Source organism: Bombina bombina, chromosome 3 (assembly GCF_027579735.1).
Source record: "Bombina bombina isolate aBomBom1 chromosome 3, aBomBom1.pri, whole genome shotgun sequence".
Taxonomy (NCBI): Eukaryota; Metazoa; Chordata; class Amphibia; order Anura; family Bombinatoridae; genus Bombina; species Bombina bombina.
In genome coordinates, this window is record NC_069501.1 from 305,991,247 (window position 1) to 306,012,170 (window position 20,924).

Here is a 20,924-nt window from a genome sequence, read left to right on the forward strand (position 1 = left end):
CATTATGTTTGATGGTTATTAGTGTACCACTAGACTAGTGTAACTTTATGACCAACTTTTTGAACCCCCAAATTTCACAATTTACAGTCACCCCTGATTTCCTGCACTGCCAGGTCTGGCATATTACAATTCAGCACCTAAAGTATCTCTTTAATACAAACACACAGACTGACTTTATCGTACATTCTTATGACTCATCTGCAATCCTATCTTACAATAGTAAAACATAACTAAAAGTAAGCACATTGACATTTCTATATAACATATTTAGTTATATATAATGAAACAACTTGGCAAAATACTTTCATTATTTATTTTGCCCCTTTTCATGTAATTTAGTTCTTAAAATTGATAATTATAATAATAATAATAATGGTGTGTGTGTGTGAGGGAGTACAGATTTCCTAGGTGGGCGGGAGGTGTGGGCAGGACGCAGGTGGGCAGCCCAGCAGTGGAGGCAGGAGTGAGAGGGAGGGAGTGGGAGGGCCCTATGTTATGAAAACAAAGGGGGAGGGATGGGGCAGCTACCCTGGGGGTGTGGGGGACCCTAAACTAAAGACTGCAGGTGGGGGACACTATGCTACATAAAAGTAATACAAAAATAATAATAAATACAAAATATATACTGTATATTTAAAAAAAATGGTTTTCAGGTACTGGCAGACATCTGTCAGTACCTAACATGGCGACAATAGTTAAGGCAGGGGAGAATTAGAGAGCTGTATGGGGGATCAAGAAGGTGGGGGGTAAGGGGGATCCTACACTGCATAAAGTATAATATATATATATATATATATATATATATATATATATATATATACAGGTATCCCTCAGTTTACGCCGGGGTTAGGTTCCAGAAGGAATGGTTGTAAATCAAAACCATTGTAAATTGAAACACAGTTTATAATGTAAGTCAATGGGAAGTGAGGGAGTTAGGTTCCAGGCCCCTCTCAAAATTGCCATAAGTAACACTTAATACATTATTTTTAAAGCTTTGAAATGAAGACATTTTCGTCAAACAATTATTTTTTATGCATTCCAACCTGGACTGATTTATAGACATGAAGATCTTGTTCCTATGAAAGCTGCTCGATAGCTCAGGTCTAGTTATACTGATTAATTTTAGCTTGCTTGGCTTGCATATCTTTACTGCAACACAAGCGGACACCTCCACCGAATGGCTATTTTAATCAATGCACTGCTTCTCAATGCTTTTCAATAGCAGTCACATGACTGAAAAAAAGGTCGTTATTTTGAAACGGCGCAAATTGAACCGTTGTAAATGGAGGGCCACCTATACATTAAAGTAGATATCAGACTGTTTAAAGGAATAGTCTAGTCAAAATTAAACTGTCATGATTCAGATAGTGCATGCAATTTAAGCAACTTTCCAATTTACTACTATTATCAAATTTTCTTTGTTCCCTTGGTATCTTATTTTGAAAAGGCTTGAATTTAAAGGACCAGTCAACACAGTAGATTTGCATAATCAACAAATGCAAGATAACAAGACAATCCAATAGCACTTAGTTTGAACTTCAAATGAGTAGTAGATTTTTTTTCTGACAATTTTAAAAGTTATGTCTTTTTTCACTCCCCCTGTACCATGTGACAGCCATCAGCCAATCATAAATGCATACACGTACCATGTGACAGCCATCAGCCATTCACAAATGCATACACACATATTCTTGCACATGCTCAGTAGGAGCTGGTGACTCAAAAAGTTTAAATATAAAAAGACTGTGCACATTTTGTTAATGGAAGTAAATTGGAAAGTTGTTTAAAATAGCATGCTCTATCTGAATAATGAAAGTTTAATTTTTATTGAGTGTCTCTTTAAGTTTAGGAGCGGGCCCATTTTTTGGTTCAGAACCTGGGTAGTGATTGTTGATTGGTGGCTACATTTAGCAACCAATCAGCATGCGCTAACCAGGTGCTGAACCTAAAATTGATAGAAGGAGTAAATTAGAAAGTTACTTAAAATTGCATGATCTATATTAAACATGAAAGTTTAATTTCAACTAGACTATTCCTTTAAAGTGAAGGTAAACTTTCACGAATGAGTATGTAAAGAAAAAAAGAGAGAGCGCACAAAAGACTCAAGTGTAGATTTTATTCAACTCTCTTTCCTCTGCTTAAAAAGCAACTCCACACTACTGCCGAGGAAGGGCATCCGGAAAGCCCTGTTACAGATGCCGGTTTTGCACACAAACACCTGGAGACACTGACTTCCTAGGCAGCAGTGTGGAGCGGCTTTTTAAGCAGAGGAAAGAGAGTTGAATTCTGAATGCCTTTTTAAACTTTATTTCTAGTAAGTGCAATTTATCTTGTGTGCAAACTCTGTTAATAAAATCTACACTTGAGTCTTTTGTGCGCTCTCTCTTTTTTTCTTTACATGTATCACTATCCCCACGACTGAGGTTTGGATCTACCTAGTTTGATTTGAGCTGCACAAGACAGGACTCATGTTTGGAAACCAAAGTGTTACTCATTTTAAAGGAACATACTACCCTGTATTCTGAAAAACTCTTCATATGTGAAAATATATGAGAACTTATACGAGAACTTATAAGAGGTACTGTTGAATGTAAATACAAACAGTGTGCAATACTTTGTCTTACTGTTGGTTTGATAACACAAATAGTGTGCAATACTTTGTTATTTTCTTTATATATCTTTTGCGTTTAGTCCAATTGGGTCTTTTATATAATTGTTTTCCTGCTGCATTTATTGCTACTATTCTAAATTATGGTGCTGCTAAATTGAGGTGCTGCTATCTTTCAGAGGTGTTATTGTGAATTTATTACGCTGTTTTGGTAATTTTAATGAATTTTTGGATTTTATAACATCATTTTATTATAATATCTTTTTAGCGGATCTACCTGTGCACATATTTATATTTCGATTTTAAATTTTTACTCATTTGGGAACATCAAATATTAATCTATTACTTTATATATATATATATATATATATATATATCATTATATTTATTGTTACATTGAGTAATGTACCAGTACATATAGCGCAATTTACTTTTCCTTTGTTTCACGGAGTGCCCGGTTTTTAAAAATATTACTAAAAACAGGGGTACTTTCATTTATGAAAGTTTACATTTCACTGTTCTTACATCAGCAATGTCAAATCCGGCTTCCTCCAATCATGGCGTTGCCTCAGGCAATGATTCCCCTGGGGGGAAAGCCGTGATTGGAGGATGCCATATTCGTCATTGCTGACGTATGAAGAGACGAGCGTCAGGAGGGGGAATCGCTTCTCCGGCTACAAGAAGAAAAACAGAATTTATGTTTACCTGATAAATTTCTTTCTCCAACGGTGTGTCCGGTCCACGGCGTCATCCTTACTTGTGGGATATTCTCTTCCCCAACAGGAAATGGCAAAGAGCCCAGCAAAGCTGGTCACATGATCCCTCCTAGGCTCCGCCTACCCCAGTCATTCGACCGACGTTAAGGAGGAATATTTGCATAGGAGAAACCATATGGTACCGTGGTGACTGTAGTTAAAGAAAATAAAATATTAGACCTGATTAAAAAAACCAGGGCGGGCCGTGGACCGGACACACCGTTGGAGAAAGAAATTTATCAGGTAAACATAAATTCTGTTTTCTCCAACATAGGTGTGTCCGGTCCACGGCGTCATCCTTACTTGTGGGAACCAATACCAAAGCTTTAGGACACGGATGAAGGGAGGGAGCAAATCAGGTCACCTAAATGGAAGGCACCACGGCTTGCAAAACCTTTCTCCCAAAAATAGCCTCAGAAGAAGCAAAAGTATCAAACTTGTAAAATTTGGTAAAAGTGTGCAGTGAAGACCAAGTCGCTGCCCTACATATCTGATCAACAGAAGCCTCGTTCTTGAAGGCCCATGTGGAAGCCACAGCCCTAGTGGAGTGAGCTGTGATTCTTTCGGGAGGCTGCCGTCCGGCAGTCTCGTAAGCCAATCTGATGATGCTTTTAATCCAAAAAGAGAGAGAGGTAGAAGTTGCTTTTTGACCTCTCCTTTTACCTGAATAAACAACAAACAAGGAAGATGTTTGTCTAAAATCCTTTGTAGCATCTAAATAGAATTTTAGAGCGCGAACAACATCCAAATTGTGCAACAAACGTTCCTTCTTTGAAACTGGTTTTGGACACAGAGAAGGTACGATAATCTCCTGGTTAATGTTTTTGTTAGAAACAACTTTTGGAAGAAAACCAGGTTTAGTACGTAAAACCACCTTATCTGCATGGAACACCAGATAAGGAGGAGAACACTGCAGAGCAGATAATTCTGAGACTCTTCTAGCAGAAGAAATCGCAACTAAAAACAAAACTTTCCAAGATAATAACTTAATATCAACGGAATGTAAGGGTTCAAACGGAACCCCCTGAAGAACTGAAAGAACTAAATTGAGACTCCAAGGAGGAGTCAAAGGTTTGTAAACAGGCTTGATTCTAACCAGAGCCTGAACAAAGGCTTGAACATCTGGCACAGCTGCCAGCTTTTTGTGAAGTAATACCGACAAGGCAGAAATCTGTCCCTTCAGGGAACTTGCAGATAATCCTTTTTCCAATCCTTCTTGAAGGAAGGATAGAATCCTAGGAATCTTAACCTTGTCCCAAGGGAATCCTTTAGATTCACACCAACAGATATATTTTTTCCAAATTTTGTGGTAAATCTTTCTAGTCACAGGCTTTCTGGCCTGAACAAGAGTATCGATCACAGAATCTGAGAATCCTCGCTTCGATAAAATCAAGCGTTCAATCTCCAAGCAGTCAGCTGGAGTGAAACCAGATTCGGATGTTCGAACGGACCCTGAACAAGAAGGTCTCGTCTCAAAGGTAGCTTCCAAGGTGGAGCCGATGACATATTCACCAGATCTGCATACCAAGTCCTGCGTGGCCACGCAGGAGCTATCAAGATCACCGACGCCCTCTCCTGCTTGATCCTGGCTATCAGCCTGGGGATGAGAGGAAATGGCGGGAACACATAAGCTAGTTTGAAGGTCCAAGGTGCTACTAGTGCATCCACTAGAGCCGCCTTGGGGTCCCTGGATCTGGCCCCGTAGCAAGGAACTTTGAAGTTCTGACGAGAGGCCATCAGATCCATGTCTGGAATGCCCCACAGGTGAGTGACTTGGGCAAAGATTTCCGGATGGAGTTCCCACTCCCCCGGATGCAATGTCTGACGACTCAGAAAATCCGCTTCCCAATTTTCCACTCCTGGGATGTGGATAGCAGACAGGTGGCAGGAGTGAGACTCCGCCCAAAGAATAATTTTGGTTACTTCTTCCATCGCTAGGGAACTCCTTGTTCCCCCCTGATGGTTGATGTACGCAACAGTCGTCATGTTGTCTGATTGAAACCGTATGAACCTGGTCCTCGCAAGCTGGGGCCAGGCCTGGAGAGCATTGAATATCGCTCTCAGTTCCAGAATATTTATCGGTAGAAGAGATTCTTCCCGAGACCAAAGACCCTGAGCTTTCAGGGATCCCCAGACCGCGCCCCAGCCTATCAGACTGGCGTCGGTCGTGACAATGACCCACTCTGGTCTGTGGAACATCATCCCTTGAGACAGATTGTCCAGGGACAGCCACCAACGGAGTGAGTCTCTGGTCCTCTGATTTACTTGTATCTTCGGAGACAAGTCTGTATAGTCCCCATTCCACTGACTGAGCATGCACAGTTGTAATGGTCTTAGATGAATGCGTGCAAAAGGAACTATGTCCATCGCCGCCACCATCAACCCGATCACTTCCATGCACTGAGCTATGGAAGGAAGAGGAACGGAATGAAGTATCCGACAAGAGTCCAGAAGCTTTGTTTTTCTGGCCTCTGTTAGAAAGATCCTCATTTCTAAGGAGTCTATAATTGTTCCCAAGAAGGGAACCCTTGTTGACGGGGATAGAGAACTCTTTTCCACGTTCACTTTCCAGCCGTGAGATCTGAGAAAGGCCAGGACAATGTCCGTGTGAGCCTTTGCTTGAGGAAGGGACGACGCTTGAATCAGAATGTCGTCCAGGTAAGGTACTACTGCAATGCCCCTTGGTCTTAGCACCGCTAGAAGGGACCCTAGTACCTTTGTGAAAATCCTTGGAGCAGTGGCTAATCCGAAAGGAAGCGCCACGAACTGGTAATGTTTGTCCAGGAATGCAAACCTTAGGAACCGATGATGTTCCTTGTGGATAGGAATATGTAGATACGCATCCTTTAAATCCACCGTGGTCATGAATTGACCTTCCTGGATGGAAGGAAGGATAGTTCGAATGGTTTCCATCTTGAACGATGGGACCTTGAGAAATTTGTTTAAGATCTTGAGATCTAGGATTGGTCTGAACGTTCCCTCTTTTTTGGGAACTATGAACAGATTGGAGTAGAACCCCATCCCTTGTTCTCTTAATGGAACAGGATGAATCACTCCCATTTTTAACAGGTCTTCTACACAATGTAAGAACGCCTGTCTTTTTATGTGGTCTGAAGACAACTGCGACCTGTGGAACCTCCCCCTTGGGGGAAGTCCCTTGAATTCCAGAAGATAACCCTGGGAGACTATTTCTAGCGCCCAAGGATCCAGAACATCTCTTGCCCAAGCCTGAGCGAAGAGAGAGAGTCTGCCCCCCACCAGATCCGGTCCCGGATCGGGGGCCAATATTTCATGCTGTCTTGGTAGCAGTGGCAGGTTTCTTGGCCTGCTTTCCCTTGTTCCAGCCTTGCATTGGTCTCCAAGCTGGCTTGGCCTGAGCAGTATTACCCTCTTGCTTAGAGGACGTAGCACCCTGGGCTGGTCCGTTTTTACGAAAGGGACGAAAATTAGGTCTATTTTTTGCCTTGAAAGGCCGATCCTGAGGAAGGGCGTGGCCTTTACCCCCAGTGATATCAGAGATAATCTCTTTCAAGTCAGGACCAAACAACGTTTTCCCCTTGAAAGGAATATTTAGTAGCTTGTTCTTGGAAGACGCATCAGCCGACCAAGATTTCAACCAAAGCGCTCTGCGCGCCACAATAGCAAACCCAGAGTTCTTAGCCGCTAACTTAGCCAATTGCAAAGAGGCGTCTAGAGTGAAAGAATTAGCCAATTTGAGAGCATTGATTCTATCCATAATCTCCTCATAAGGAGGAGAGTCACTATCGAGCACCTTAAGCAGTTCATCAAACCAGAAATATGCGGCAGTAGTGACAGGGACAATGCATGAAATGGGTTGTAGAAGGTAACCCTGCTGAACAAACATCCTTTTAAGCAAACCTTCTAATTTTTTATCCATAGGATCTTTGAAAGCACAACTATCCTCTATGGGAATAGTGGTGCGTTTGTTTAAAGTAGAAACCGCTCCCTCGACCTTGGGGACTGACTGCCATAAGTCCTTTCTGGGGTCGACCATAGGAAACAATTTTTTAAATATGGGGGGAGGGACGAAAGGAATACCGGGCCTTTCCCATTCTTTATTAACAATGTCCGCCACCCGCTTGGGTATAGGAAAAGCTTCTGGGAGCCCCGGCACCTCTAGGAACTTGTCCATTTTACATAGTTTCTCTGGGATGACTAAATTTTCACAATCATCCAGAGTGGATAATACCTCCTTAAGCAAAATGCGGAGATGTTCCAATTTAAATTTAAATGTAATCACATCAGATTCAGCCTGCTGAGAAATGTTCCCTAAATCAGTAATTTCTCCCTCAGACAAAACCTCCCTGGCCCCCTCAGATTGGGTTAGGGGCCCTCCAGAGATATTAATATCAGCGTCGTCATGCTCTTCAGTAACTAAAACAGAGCAGCCACGCTTACGCTGACAAGGGTTCATTTTGGCTAAAATGTTTTTGACAGAATTATCCATTACAGCCGTTAATTGTTGCATAGTAAGGAGTATTGGCGCGCTAGATGTACTAGGGGCCTCCTGAGTGGGCAAGACTCGTGTAGACGAAGGAGGGAATGATGCAGTACCATGCTTACTCCCCTCACTTGAGGAATCATCTTGGGCATCATTGTCATTATCACATAAATCACATTTATTTAAATGAATAGGAATTCTGGCTTCCCCACATTCAGAACACAGTCTATCTGGTAGTTCAGACATGTTAAACAGGCATAAACTTGATCAGAAAGTACAAAAAAACGTTTTAAAATAAAACCGTTACTGTCACTTTAAATTTTAAACTGAACACACTTTATTACTGCAATTGCGAAAAAACATGAAGGAATTGTTCAAAATTCACCAAATTTTCACCACAGCGTCATAAAGCCTTGAAAATATTGCACCCCAATTTTGGAAGCTTTAACCCTTAAAATAACGGAACCGGAGCCGTTTAAAGCTTTAAACCCCTTTACAGTCCCTGGTATCTGCTTTGCTGAGACCCAACCAAACCCAAAGGGGAATACGATACCAAATGACGCCTTCAGAAGTCTTTTATAAGTATCAGAGCTCCTCTCACATGCGACTGCATGCCATGCCTCTCAAAAACAAGTGCGCAACACCGGCGCGAAAATGAGACTCTGCCTATGCTTTGGGAAAGCCCCTAAAGAATAAGGTGTCTAAAACAGTGCCTGCCGATATTATTATATCAAAATACCCAGATAAAATGATTCCTCAAGGCTAAATATGTGTTAATAATCAATCGATTTAGCCCAGAAAAAGTCTACAGTTTAAATAAGCCCTTATGAAGCCCTTATTTACAATCGTAATAAACATGGCTTACCGGATCCCATAGGGAAAATGACAGCTTCCAGCATTACATCGTCTTGTTAGAATGTGTCATACCTCAAGCAGCAAGGGACTGCAAACTGTTCCCCCAACTGAAGTTAATTGCTCTCAACAGTCCTGTGTGGAACAGCCATGGATTTTAGTTACGGTTGCTAAAATCATTTTCCTCATACAAACAGAATTCTTCATCTCTTTTCTGTTTCTGAGTAAATAGTACGTACCAGCACTATTTGAAAATAACAAACTCTTGATTGAATAATGAAAAACTACAGTTAAACACTAAAAAACTCTAAGCCATCTCCGTGGAGATGTTGCCTGTACAACGGCAAAGAGAATGACTGGGGTAGGCGGAGCCTAGGAGGGATCATGTGACCAGCTTTGCTGGGCTCTTTGCCATTTCCTGTTGGGGAAGAGAATATCCCACAAGTAAGGATGACGCCGTGGACCGGACACACCTATGTTGGAGAAAGGTATTTTAACAAAACGGGTGAAATGTAAACTTTCATGAATAAAAGTGCCCCTGTTTTTAATAGTATTTTTAAAAACCGGGCACTCATTCTTGAAAGTTGAAATTCACTTTAACATTAAACATATCTTAAAAATACATAAGCCTGAAAACATTGTTAGTATTTGGCATATATTGGCTGCTTATTTTAAGAGTTATTATTATTGAGATAAATTAATGTTAATTTTAATAGAATTTTTCCCTTTAATACCACAAGTGATGGCTCGTGGACGCTCACCAATTTATGAAAGAGTTATCATTTGAGTTTTCATGTTGTTTGTGGTACCTGAGGTATATTAGGAACTCACCTCTCCAAGAACTTCAATAATTTCTCCAACTTTAAGTTCCAGTTCATCTTCATTCTGGGGCAAGTAGCTAAATGCAACCTGACACCTTCTCCGCCGCGTCCTCTCACCTAGGCAACAGAAACAAATAGGTAAGCCTTTTAGAACTGATCTTGGTACAGGAGAAACAAGCGTTAAAGGGATTCTGAATTTTAAAAGAGAGTAAGGTTATTTATCCTACAAAGAAAGGTTATTTATCCTACAAAGTACATCAGGGTCGCAACTATAAATTTTGGGGCCCCTAACTTAACCATTGATCAGCCCCCCCCCCCCCTCCTTTGACATGTGCAATTTTTGACCAAGTGACTAAAACATATGTGCACTTTATTCATAAGTGTCTAATTAAACTTGGAAATGTTGTAAAGGTAGTAACATACACACACACACAGACACACTCATACACTGAAACACACTCACACATAAGGATTCACATATAGACACTCTAGCAGACATGTAAAGAAACACACTCAGACACAGACACCCAAACAGACACTCAGCACTTGTTTACATTGACCAGACAAGTAATGAGGTAAACTACAGTTTTGTAAAAAAAAAAAAAAAAAAGGAGATTTGGAAAACAAAATATGGAGTTCTGATTATCTTTTTGTAAAGGAAGATGCCAACTAAATGATGACAACAGCATGCAGTGGCTGAAAGGAAGGGCCCTGAACTGCCTAAACAATAATTTAAAGGTTAAATGGTGGATTGGTGACTTCCGGAAAGGTCTCGTTAGTCTCAAAGTCTGTAGAAAGATGTGAATAATCAGTAGTAAGGTCAAAATGTCCTAAAAAGGAACAGACAATGGACACACACACACAAACTCAAACTTGCACATACACCCAAGGAACACCGACAGAGACAGCCTCAGAAAACACACAAAGACATACACACACACACAGAGACACCCACAGAAAACACACAGAGACAACCACATAAAACACAGAAAGACATACACACACCCTCACTGAGACATCCACAGAAAGCACAGACATACACACCCACCCTCACAGAGGCATCCAGAAAAAATACACAAAGACAAACATACACACACCCTTACAGAGACACCCATAGAGAAAGCTCAAAGACATATGCAGACACCCTCACAGACATCCACAGAAAATGCACAAAGACATACACACCCACCCTCACAGAGAGACCCACAGAAAAAAAATACATACACACTCATAGAGACACTAACCAAAGCATAAAGACAAACACAGACACCCACAGAAACACTCACTGGAGGAAACATTTATGCACCTTGCATCCCCTAAATCAAAAGTGCATGACATGCATGATAAAAAAAATTGCAGAAATTAAGAGATCACTTTTTAAAGAATTATATTTGTAAATGTGCAAACAAAAATAATTCTGTGAATTCAAAATTGTACATTAATGATCTGGGTAGATGGCTAGATGAAGAAAAGTACTTCAAAAAGGTTGACATATGTATGTTTGTTTTTTCCCCATTTTCCCCAACCATGAGCACCACTTCAAATATAGTGTACAAATGTTCGCATCTGTCAGCTGTACTTATGGATTTTGAAAATGCTGTACTCTATATGGTCTTGGTGGAACCATAAGCTGTGGTACTCATACCATTAGATCTGGTTAAATGCAGGATTTAGGCTTGTTGGTATGTATTTCAAAATTAAGTCAGCTGTAGTGTAAACTGAACAGTTTTAAGTTAACCTGTTTCATTTCAAACACTGAGCAATCTTAGGCCTAGATTTAGAGTTTTGTCGGTAACGACCCGCGTAGCTAACGCCGGCTTTTTTCTGGCCGCACCATAAAAATAACTCTGGTATTGAGAGTCCACAAAAAGGCTGCGTTAGGCTCCAAAAAAGGAGCGTAGAGCATTTTTAACGCAGCTTCAACTCTCGATACCAGAGTTGCTTACGCATGCGGCCAGCCTCAAAAACGTGCTCGTGCACGATTCCCCCATAGGAAACAATGGGGCTGTTTGAGCTGAAAAAAAACCTAACACCTGCAAAAAAGCTGCGTTCAGCTCCTAACGCAGCCCCATTGTTTGCTATGGGGAAACACTTCCTACGTCTGCACCTAACACCCTAACATGTACCCCGAGTCTAAACACCCCTAGCCTTACACTTATTAACCCCTAATCTGACGCCCCCGCTATCGCTGACCCCTGCATATTATTTTTAACCCCTAATCTGCCGCTCCGTAAACCGCCGCTACTTACATTATCCTTATGTACCCCTAATCTGCTGCCCCTAACACCGCCGACCCCTATATTATATTTATTAACCCCTAATCTGCCCCCCTCAATGTCGCCTCCACCTGCCTACACTTATTAAACCCTAATCTGCCGAGCGGACCTGAGCGCTACTATAATAACCCTATAATAAATAGTATTAACCCCTAATCTGCCCTCCCTAACATCGCCGACACCTAACTTCAAACATTAACCCCTAATCTGCAGACCGGAGCTCACCGCTACTATAATAAATGTATTAACCCCTAAAGCTAAGTCTAACCCTAACACTAACACCCCCCTAAATTAAATATAATTTTAATCTAACGAAATTAATTAACTCTTATTAAATAAATTATTCCTATTTAAAGCTAAATACTTACCTGTAAAATAAATCCTAATATAGCTACAATATAAATTATAATTACATTGTAGCTATTTTAGGATTAATATTTATTTTACAGGCAACTTTGTAATTATTTTAACCAGGTACAATAGCTATTAAATAGTTAAGAACTATTTAATAGTTACCTAGTGAAAATAATAACAAAATTACCTGTAAAATAAATCCTAACCTAAGTTACAATTAAACCTAACACTACACTATCAATAAATTAAATAAACTACCTATAATTATCTACAATTAAACCTACCACTACACTATCAATAAATAAATTAAATACAATACCTACAAATAACTACAATGAAATAAACTATCTAAAGTACAAAAAATAAAAAAGAACTAAGTTACAAAAAATAAAAAAATATTTACAAACATAAGAAAAATATTACAACAATTTTAAACTAATTACACCTACTCTAAGCCCCCTAATAAAATAACAAAGACCCCCAAAATAACAAAATGCCCTACCCTATTCTAAATTACTACATTTCAAAGCTCTTTTACCTTACCAGCCCTGAACAGGGCCCTTTGCGGGGCATGCCCCAAGAAATTCAGCTCTTTTGCCTGTAAAAAAAAACATACAATACCCCCCCCAACATTACAACCCACCACCCACATACCCCTAATCTAACCCAAACCCCCCTTAAATAAACCTAACACTAAGCCCCTGAAGATCTTCCTACCTTGTCTTCACCCTACCAGGTTCACCGATCCGTCCTGAAGAGCTCCTCCGATGTCCTGATCCAAGCCCAAGCGGGGGGCTGAAGAGGTCCATGATCCGGCTGAAGTCTTCATCCAAGCGGGAGCTGAAGAGGTCCATGATCCGGATGAAGTCTATCAACGGCATCTTCAATCTTCTTTCTTCCGGATCCATCTTGCAGACCTCTGACGCGGAACATCCTCTTCTCCTGACGCCTACTAGCCGAATGACGGTTCCTTTAAGGGACGTCATCCAAGATGGCGTCCCTCGAATTCCGATTGGCTGATAGGATTCTATCAGCCAATCGGAATTAAGGTAGAAATATTCTGATTGGCTGATGGAATCAGCCAATCAGAATCAAGTTCAATCCGATTGGCTGATTCGATCAGCCAATCAGATTGAGCTTGCATTCTATTGGCTGTTCTGATCAGCCAATAGAATGCGAGCTCAATCTGATTGGCTGATTCGATCAGCCAATCAGATTGATCTTGATTCTGATTGGCTGATTCCATCAGCCAATCAGAATATTCCTACCTTAATTCCGATTGGCTGATAGAATCCTATCAGCCAATCGGAATTCGAGGGACGCCATCTTGGATGACGTCCCTTAAAGGAACCGTCATTCGGCTAGTAGGCGTCGGGAGAAGAGGATGTTCCGCGTCGGAGGTTTGCAAGATGGATCCGGAAGAAAGAAGATTGAAGATGCCGTTGATAGAAGACTTCATCCGGATCATGGACCTCTTCAGCTCCCGCTTGGATGAAGACTTCAGCCGGATCATGGACCTCTTCAGCCCCCCGCTTGGGCTTGGATCAGGACATCGGAGGAGCTCTTCAGGACGGATCGGTGAACCTGGTAGGGTGAAGACAAGGTAGGAAGATCTTCAGGGGCTTAGTGTTAGGTTTATTTAAGGGGGGTTTGGGTTAGATTAGGGGTATGTGGGTGGTGGGTTGTAATGTTGGGGGGGTATTGTATGTTTTTTTTTACAGGCAAAAGAGCTGAATTTCTTGGGGCATGCCCCGCAAAGGGGCCTGTTCAGGGCTGGTAAGGTAAAAGAGCTTTGAAATGTAGTAATTTAGAATAGGGTAGGGCATTTTGTTATTTTGGGGGTCTTTGTTATTTTATTAGGGGGCTTAGAGTAGGTGTAATTAGTTTAAAATTGTTGTAATATTTTTCTTATGTTTGTAAATATTTTTTTATTTTTGTAACTTAGTTCTTTTTTATTTTTTGTACTTTAGATAGTTTATTTCATTGTAGTTATTTGTAGGTATTGTATTTAATTTATTTATTGATAGTGTAGTGGTAGGTTTAATTGTAGATAATTATAGGTATTTTATTTAATTAATTTATTGATAGTGTAGTGTTAGGTTTAATTGTAGATAATTGTAGGTAGTTTATTTAATTAATTTATTGATAGTGTAGTGTTAGGTTTAATTGCAACTTAGGTTAGGATTTATTTTACAGGTAATTTTGTTATTATTTTAACTAGGTAACTATTAAATAGTTCTTAACTATTTAATAGCTATTGTACCTGGTTAAAATAATTACAAAGTTGCCTGTAAAATAAATATTAATCCTAAAATAGCTACAATGTAATTATAATTTATATTGTAGCTATATTAGGATTTATTTTACAGGTAAGTATTTAGCTTTAAATAGGAATAATTTATTTAATAAGAGTTAATTAATTTCGTTAGATTAAAATTATATTTAACTTAGGGGGGTGTTAGTGTTAGGGTTAGACTTAGCTTTAGGGGTTAATACATTTATTAGAATAGCGGTGAGCTCCGGTCGGCAGATTAGGGGTTAATAATTGAAGTTAGGTGTTGGCGATGTTAGGGAGGGCAGATTAGGGGTTAATACTATTTATTATAGGGTTAGTGAGGCGGATTAGGGGTTAATAACTTTATTATAGTAGCGGTGCGGTCCGCTCGGCAGATTAGGGGTTAATAAGTGTAGGCAGGTGGAGGCGACGTTGTGGGGGGCAGATTAGGGGTTAATAAATATAATATAGGGGTCGGCGGTGTTAGGGGCAGCAGATTAGGGGTACATAGCTATAATGTAGGTGGCGGTGCTTTGCGGTCTGCAGATTAGGGGTTAATTATTGTAGGTAGCTGGCGGCGACGTTGTGGGGGGCAGATTAGGGGTTAATAAATATAATACAGGGGTCGGCGGTGTTAGGGGCAGCAGATTAGGGGTACATAAGTATAACGTAGGTGGCGGTCGGCAGATTAGGGGTTAAAAAAATTTAATCGAGTGGCGGCGATGTGGGGGGGCCTCAGTTTAGGGGTACATAGGTAGTTTATGGGTGTTAGTGTACTTTAGAGTACAGTAGTTAAGAGCTTTATGAACCGGCGTTAGCCCAGAAAGCTCTTAACTACTGACTTTTTTCCTGCGGCTGGAGTTTTGTCGTTAGATGTCTAACGCTCCCTTCAGCCACGACTCTAAATACCGGAGTTAGAAAGATCCCATTGAAAAGATAGGATACGCAATTGACGTAAGGGGATCTGCGGTATGGAAAAGTTGCGGCTGAAAAGTGAGCGTTAGACCCTATTTTGAGTGACTCCAAATACCGGAGTTAGCCTAAAACCAGTGTTAGGAGCCTCTAACGCTGGTTTTCACGGCTAACGCCAAACTCCAAATCTAGGCCTTAGTCTGAGAGTATAACATTTAATGCAGATGTAAAAATCTTAGATAAAATGCCTCCTTGCATCTGGAAAGTTGTTGCATAAAGGAGCAGTAAACTGGAATGTTTTATATATATATATATATATATATATATATATATATATATATATATATAAATAAAATGCATATCTGCCAAAAGGGCACCTACCATTTGTGTATTGAGGAGGAAACATTTCTGCATGGTTTTAAATATAGAATTTCTACATCATTGTCAAATAATCATAAATACACTGCTGCTAAAAAATGTGTTTTTATGGACCCCTGGCCCCACCATACAACTACTACCACACTGAAGTTACAATCCAAAATTGCACAAAGAAATAAAAAACATTTGCTAAGTAAGTCCTACCTCCTCTGCAAATGAAAGTGATCTGCCGTCTGACTCAGGCACACACTGTACAAACAAAGTGCCAAGTCTGTCTCACACTGTGCATAGTGGTTTAGTGCACACTCAGAAATCCTCTCAAATGCTAATACTTTACTCCTTGTAATAACATTTCCCATGCTCAATTGGCACTCTGCTGTAGTACCCACTGATATGGAGCAAGAAGGAGTTTCAATGGCACTGCCTAATCAGTAATTGTGACTACACCCTAAGTGGGTTAATGGGCCAAAGTGACCATTAAAGAATACACTGTTAGCACTCATGTAGACACTTGCAACACAAAGTATGTGTGTGTATTGTGAAAAGATTGAGTACCAAATGGTTAGGAGAGTTCACTAGAATAATTAAAACATAACTTTTATTAAATACACAAAAAAAAAAAAACAGGAGATAAAATAATGGGATGTGCAATTAAAAACAATACCTACCTGAGGAGTGATATAGGGGGTGTCTTATATCACGATAAATGCCTGAGTATAACGACTATTGGTTATTATGCATACTTAGGTATTGGCAGTATGAACTGCAATGTATAACAGATCCCTGCAGGAGTTGGTAGCTAAGTTACCTAGGTTGTGAGTAATTACCTTAAATAGTTAGTTTGCAGGGGATATGTTCAACATATATAAGTAGCAGATTCAGGACATATGTCCGATACTGTCTGGGTATTACCCAGAATGTCTTGTTAGCAACAAATATGTTAATCAGGTTTAGCACAACGGTACATAAAGTACAAATACCATTTACTAGGAGATCAGTGTGATTGGTGCGTACTTAGGTATCCATACTCCACAGTCCCAGACAACACAGAGTTAAGCGTAATGTCTTGTCCAACCGAGGGGTTAATCAATATATCACCTTAGTTCAGTGTAATGACTTGACCGGTTGAGCAAAAATAGTTAATTTGCAAATAGTTGCTAAATAATCTGGTGTGAATTTATCTGCGATAATTCAGAGAGTATTAGTTCACTGGGCATATATTTGTATGTTATAATAAAGCATTGGATTTCAAATCTGCTTTCTGATAATTGGATTTACACAGTAATGTCCCTAGGATAACTGAAATGTCACCAGAGTAACTAATGTCTTGCCACTGTAACACTTGTAGATCTGTGATACAGCCAGTATTCAGCTTGAACCGTATTCCTATGTTTCTGTTGAGAGTTAGGTAATATTACGCTCCAATGTGCTAAAATGTAAAGTAAATGCTAACAAAAGTATGCAAATGTGACTTAATCGATCGTTCCTATTAGCAGTCTCCTACATAATCTATATGGTATGCATATTAAGTATTATATATAAAATGGTAATGGATTGGAGGTCGCTATGGCGGTAGATCTATAAGTAAAAATAACAACAAGTTTCACCCCAGGTTTAGCTAGCCCTAACATACACAGGAGCTCCCTGACTCCTCACCATTGCCCTAACATCTTTCGCCGTTCACACGGCTTTCTCTTTTCTTTTTTTTTTTGCGTATTTAATAAAAGTTCTACCAAATCTAAATGTAGGAAATTCAGATATTCCAGACGTCACACAGATTCAGAGGCCTAGTAAATTGAAAAACACAAGTGCAGGAATTAAAATATAGCAGATAAGAACAACAAAAAATATTGAAAATTCTAAAAATGCACCTGTGTTGATTGACCCTAGCACTTCACAAGGCTGTATGTACTAAGAAAAAAATAAATTCCTATGTTGTTAACAGAGCTTATTTGTTTAGTGAGTAATTTCTATTAGACTCAAAATAAACTTTACAGAACAGTATCAGAAATGGCAGAAGTTAATTATCTAAAGTTCTCACTTTCTCGTGAAGTCTGTAGAATTAATGCTGGGAAAGAAGTGAGTGTTTCGGGAAAGCTCATAGGTGTTACACACTAATTATACTGAAGAAACGTTGTACTTTTAATTTTCTCATTAAGACAGGCTCTCAAAATTGTACTTTTGGTAGAAATATTAGGTATAATGTAAATGTGTTTTTATACAAATTCAAATAAAAAATATATTTTAGAAATATAAAAGGCTTCCACTATAAAAATGATAAAAACATCCAGAAATGTTTGGGGAAATATTGTCAGGAAAGAGCATTCAACAGACTGATATTGTCCATTGTGTGAAAACTGTTGTTGCTCATGTGTGGAAGTATCAAGTCATTTGCACCACAGTGATAGACAGAACCTTGTGCATTAGACTATACGGCATCCTTGATAAGGTACATGATACAGAAATGTGCAGAGCCTACATCATTTGCAGTACAAACACACACTTTTGGCCTATTATTCTCAGATCCTATCACCTTTATTTCAGTGCCTTTTAGCTGTAACGTTTTTTCCAACCAATTGACCATATTGACCATATTGACAACAGAAATGAAACTGGAACTGTAGTATTGATGATATGACATGACATAAAGGTTATTTTTCTTACAGTTCTTAGTAGGTAGACAGTTATGAATATGGGTATTCTTCAAATTAAATTAGTATTCAAGCAACATAACAATATTATAAGTTCCATAATATATGCTATATTCAAATGGCAACATGGAACAGTTTTTCAAAAATATGATGCAAAATTATATATATATATATATATATATATATATATATATACACACACATCTATATATATATATATATATATATATATATATATATATATATATATATATATATATATATATATATATATATATATACACACACGCACATCTATATATATATATATATATATATATATATATATATATACACACACACACACACATCTATATATATATATATATATATATATATATATATATACACACACACATCTATATATATATATATATATATATATATATATATATATATATACACACACACACACACATCTATATATATATATATACACACACACACATCTATTTATATATATATATATACACACACACACACATCTATATATATATATATATATATATATACACACACACGCACACATCTATATATATATATATATACACACACACACACACACATCTATTTTTATATATATATATATATATATATATATATACACACACATCTATATATATATATATATATATATATATATATATATACACACACACATCTATATATATATATATACACACACACACACACATCTATTTATATATATATATATATACACACACACACATTTTTTTTAATCCAGTAAGTGATAGCTTAGACAAACTATCTCTGTGGCACACAGGGAGAACATATTCCAGCTAATAGTATATAGGTCCATCAGCAGGTTATCAGCATTCAGCATGTCCTTGTGTGAAATTTCAGTCTGTTCAGTTATTGAGACCATTGACTGGTTGGTTTAGACTATAGTGGACAGGGATTTGAGGAACATCGTTTTATTTTTGGCCCTGGACAAGACCATATTTGAGCTAGCCCTGGTCACCACAGTTCTTTGTTTGTAGGTGTAATGCTTACATTATGCTAATATTAAAATCGGGGGATCCAAAAGAGAAATGTAAAGCACTGAAAGGTTTAAGAGGAGTTTCCACTACACATAAAAGTCTCCACATTTTTCAGACAATCAGATTGATGCAGCAAAAACTCTGCCATTGCAAAATTTTGGTGACAGTATTTTAAGTTTGGCAACATTGTCAGTGTAATGTTCCAATATACTTCCATTAGCAGAAACACTTCTAGTTAAAGTTATTGCTGTTTTTCAGTGGCATACGCACATATGTTGTGAGGGCCGTGTACCAGTATTCAAATTCCATGACTGCTCAGAGAGCTGGTGGTGGTGTTTATCGAATCTGTGAAGAATTAATTTGGGTCATATAAGCCACTTCTGATTCTCTGAGAAGGTATAGTGAATACTGGTATATTAAAAAATGCTTTTATACAGTCGTGCACATTTCTATTTTGACCTTTCTATCCCAAGCTAAGGTATGAGAATCTCAGGGCGGAAACTCTGATTAGTTCATCAGCATTTCATTTAGGTTGATTGACAGGTCCTGCTCTTGTGCCAAGAAGCAGCACTGCACAAGCTCTTCAACCCACTCACTTGCCACAAACATGGGCATACAGGTTCCCTAGCTGGGATCTTTGCCCCCCCCCCCCCCACCATATGATAAATAGGGTCCCTAGTGTAGGTCAGTACAAAAGAGAAATTATTCACCTCTTGCTTTTGTGTAAAATTTGTGCTTCTTCCTAAAGAGGACAAAAAGCTAATTCTTTAACCTGCAAATGAAATAGCTGGTTTACACACTTTCAGCATTAGGTTACAGATTTTCTTTTCTGGCCATGCTAGAGAGTGTGGGAGAAAGGGCCATATTTGTGTTTAATGTACTTACTGACTGACCTCAGCACAGGAACATCAGTTTAATAATAATTAAAACTTATAATACATATAAAAATGACCCTCATTGTGCACTTTACATGCTACACAAATAACTCAGTGGTATAAATGTCCTGTTTCCCAGTTATACCCTCTGCACTGCTGGTGCCATGGACTGTGTGATGTGGGGTGAGGCAACCACTTTGTGATTTCCTATATGAATTAAATATTTAATTACAAATATAGTTTATTAATACCAAAACAATTCTTCAATATTCACTGAAAAATGAAAAATAATAAATAAATAAACAAAGAGCTAGACAGATTTGAAAGGAAAAGTCAAGTTTCCAAACTTGGAACCGATATGGAAGTTGTATGAATTGTTTCACAGATTTCTTATCACCAGATTATTACAATAGGGTATCCAAAGACATCATTAAACCCTTTAAATAATTGAATTAATACATTCATTTACAAGAGCAGGGTGAGTACAGGAAACCATTATGAGGTTATTGGTGGAGAAATTCTTTTGCTTTGTTTTAGAGCACAATTATTTATTAAGTGGATATTTTTATATAGTACGCAGTGAACAATAGTTCCAACATGATTATATCTCTGCTTCCTGTGGTTTAATTCCTGACTTGAACAAAACTATTAAAAAGAAAAACACA

At 38.6% G+C, this 20,924-nt stretch overlaps 1 protein-coding gene across 2 annotated transcripts in view; it reads right to left on the reverse strand.

The window, feature by feature from the left end:
• SH3KBP1 (SH3 domain containing kinase binding protein 1) overlaps positions 1-20,924 on the reverse strand; it is a 950,191-nt gene that overhangs the window by 420,792 nt on the left and 508,475 nt on the right. For both annotated transcript variants that reach the window (XM_053706396.1, XM_053706397.1), the window contains one exon: positions 9,509-9,615. In XM_053706396.1, coding sequence (XP_053562371.1) covers positions 9,509-9,615 — 107 coding nt within the window. The remainder of the gene's footprint in view (positions 1-9,508; positions 9,616-20,924) is intronic.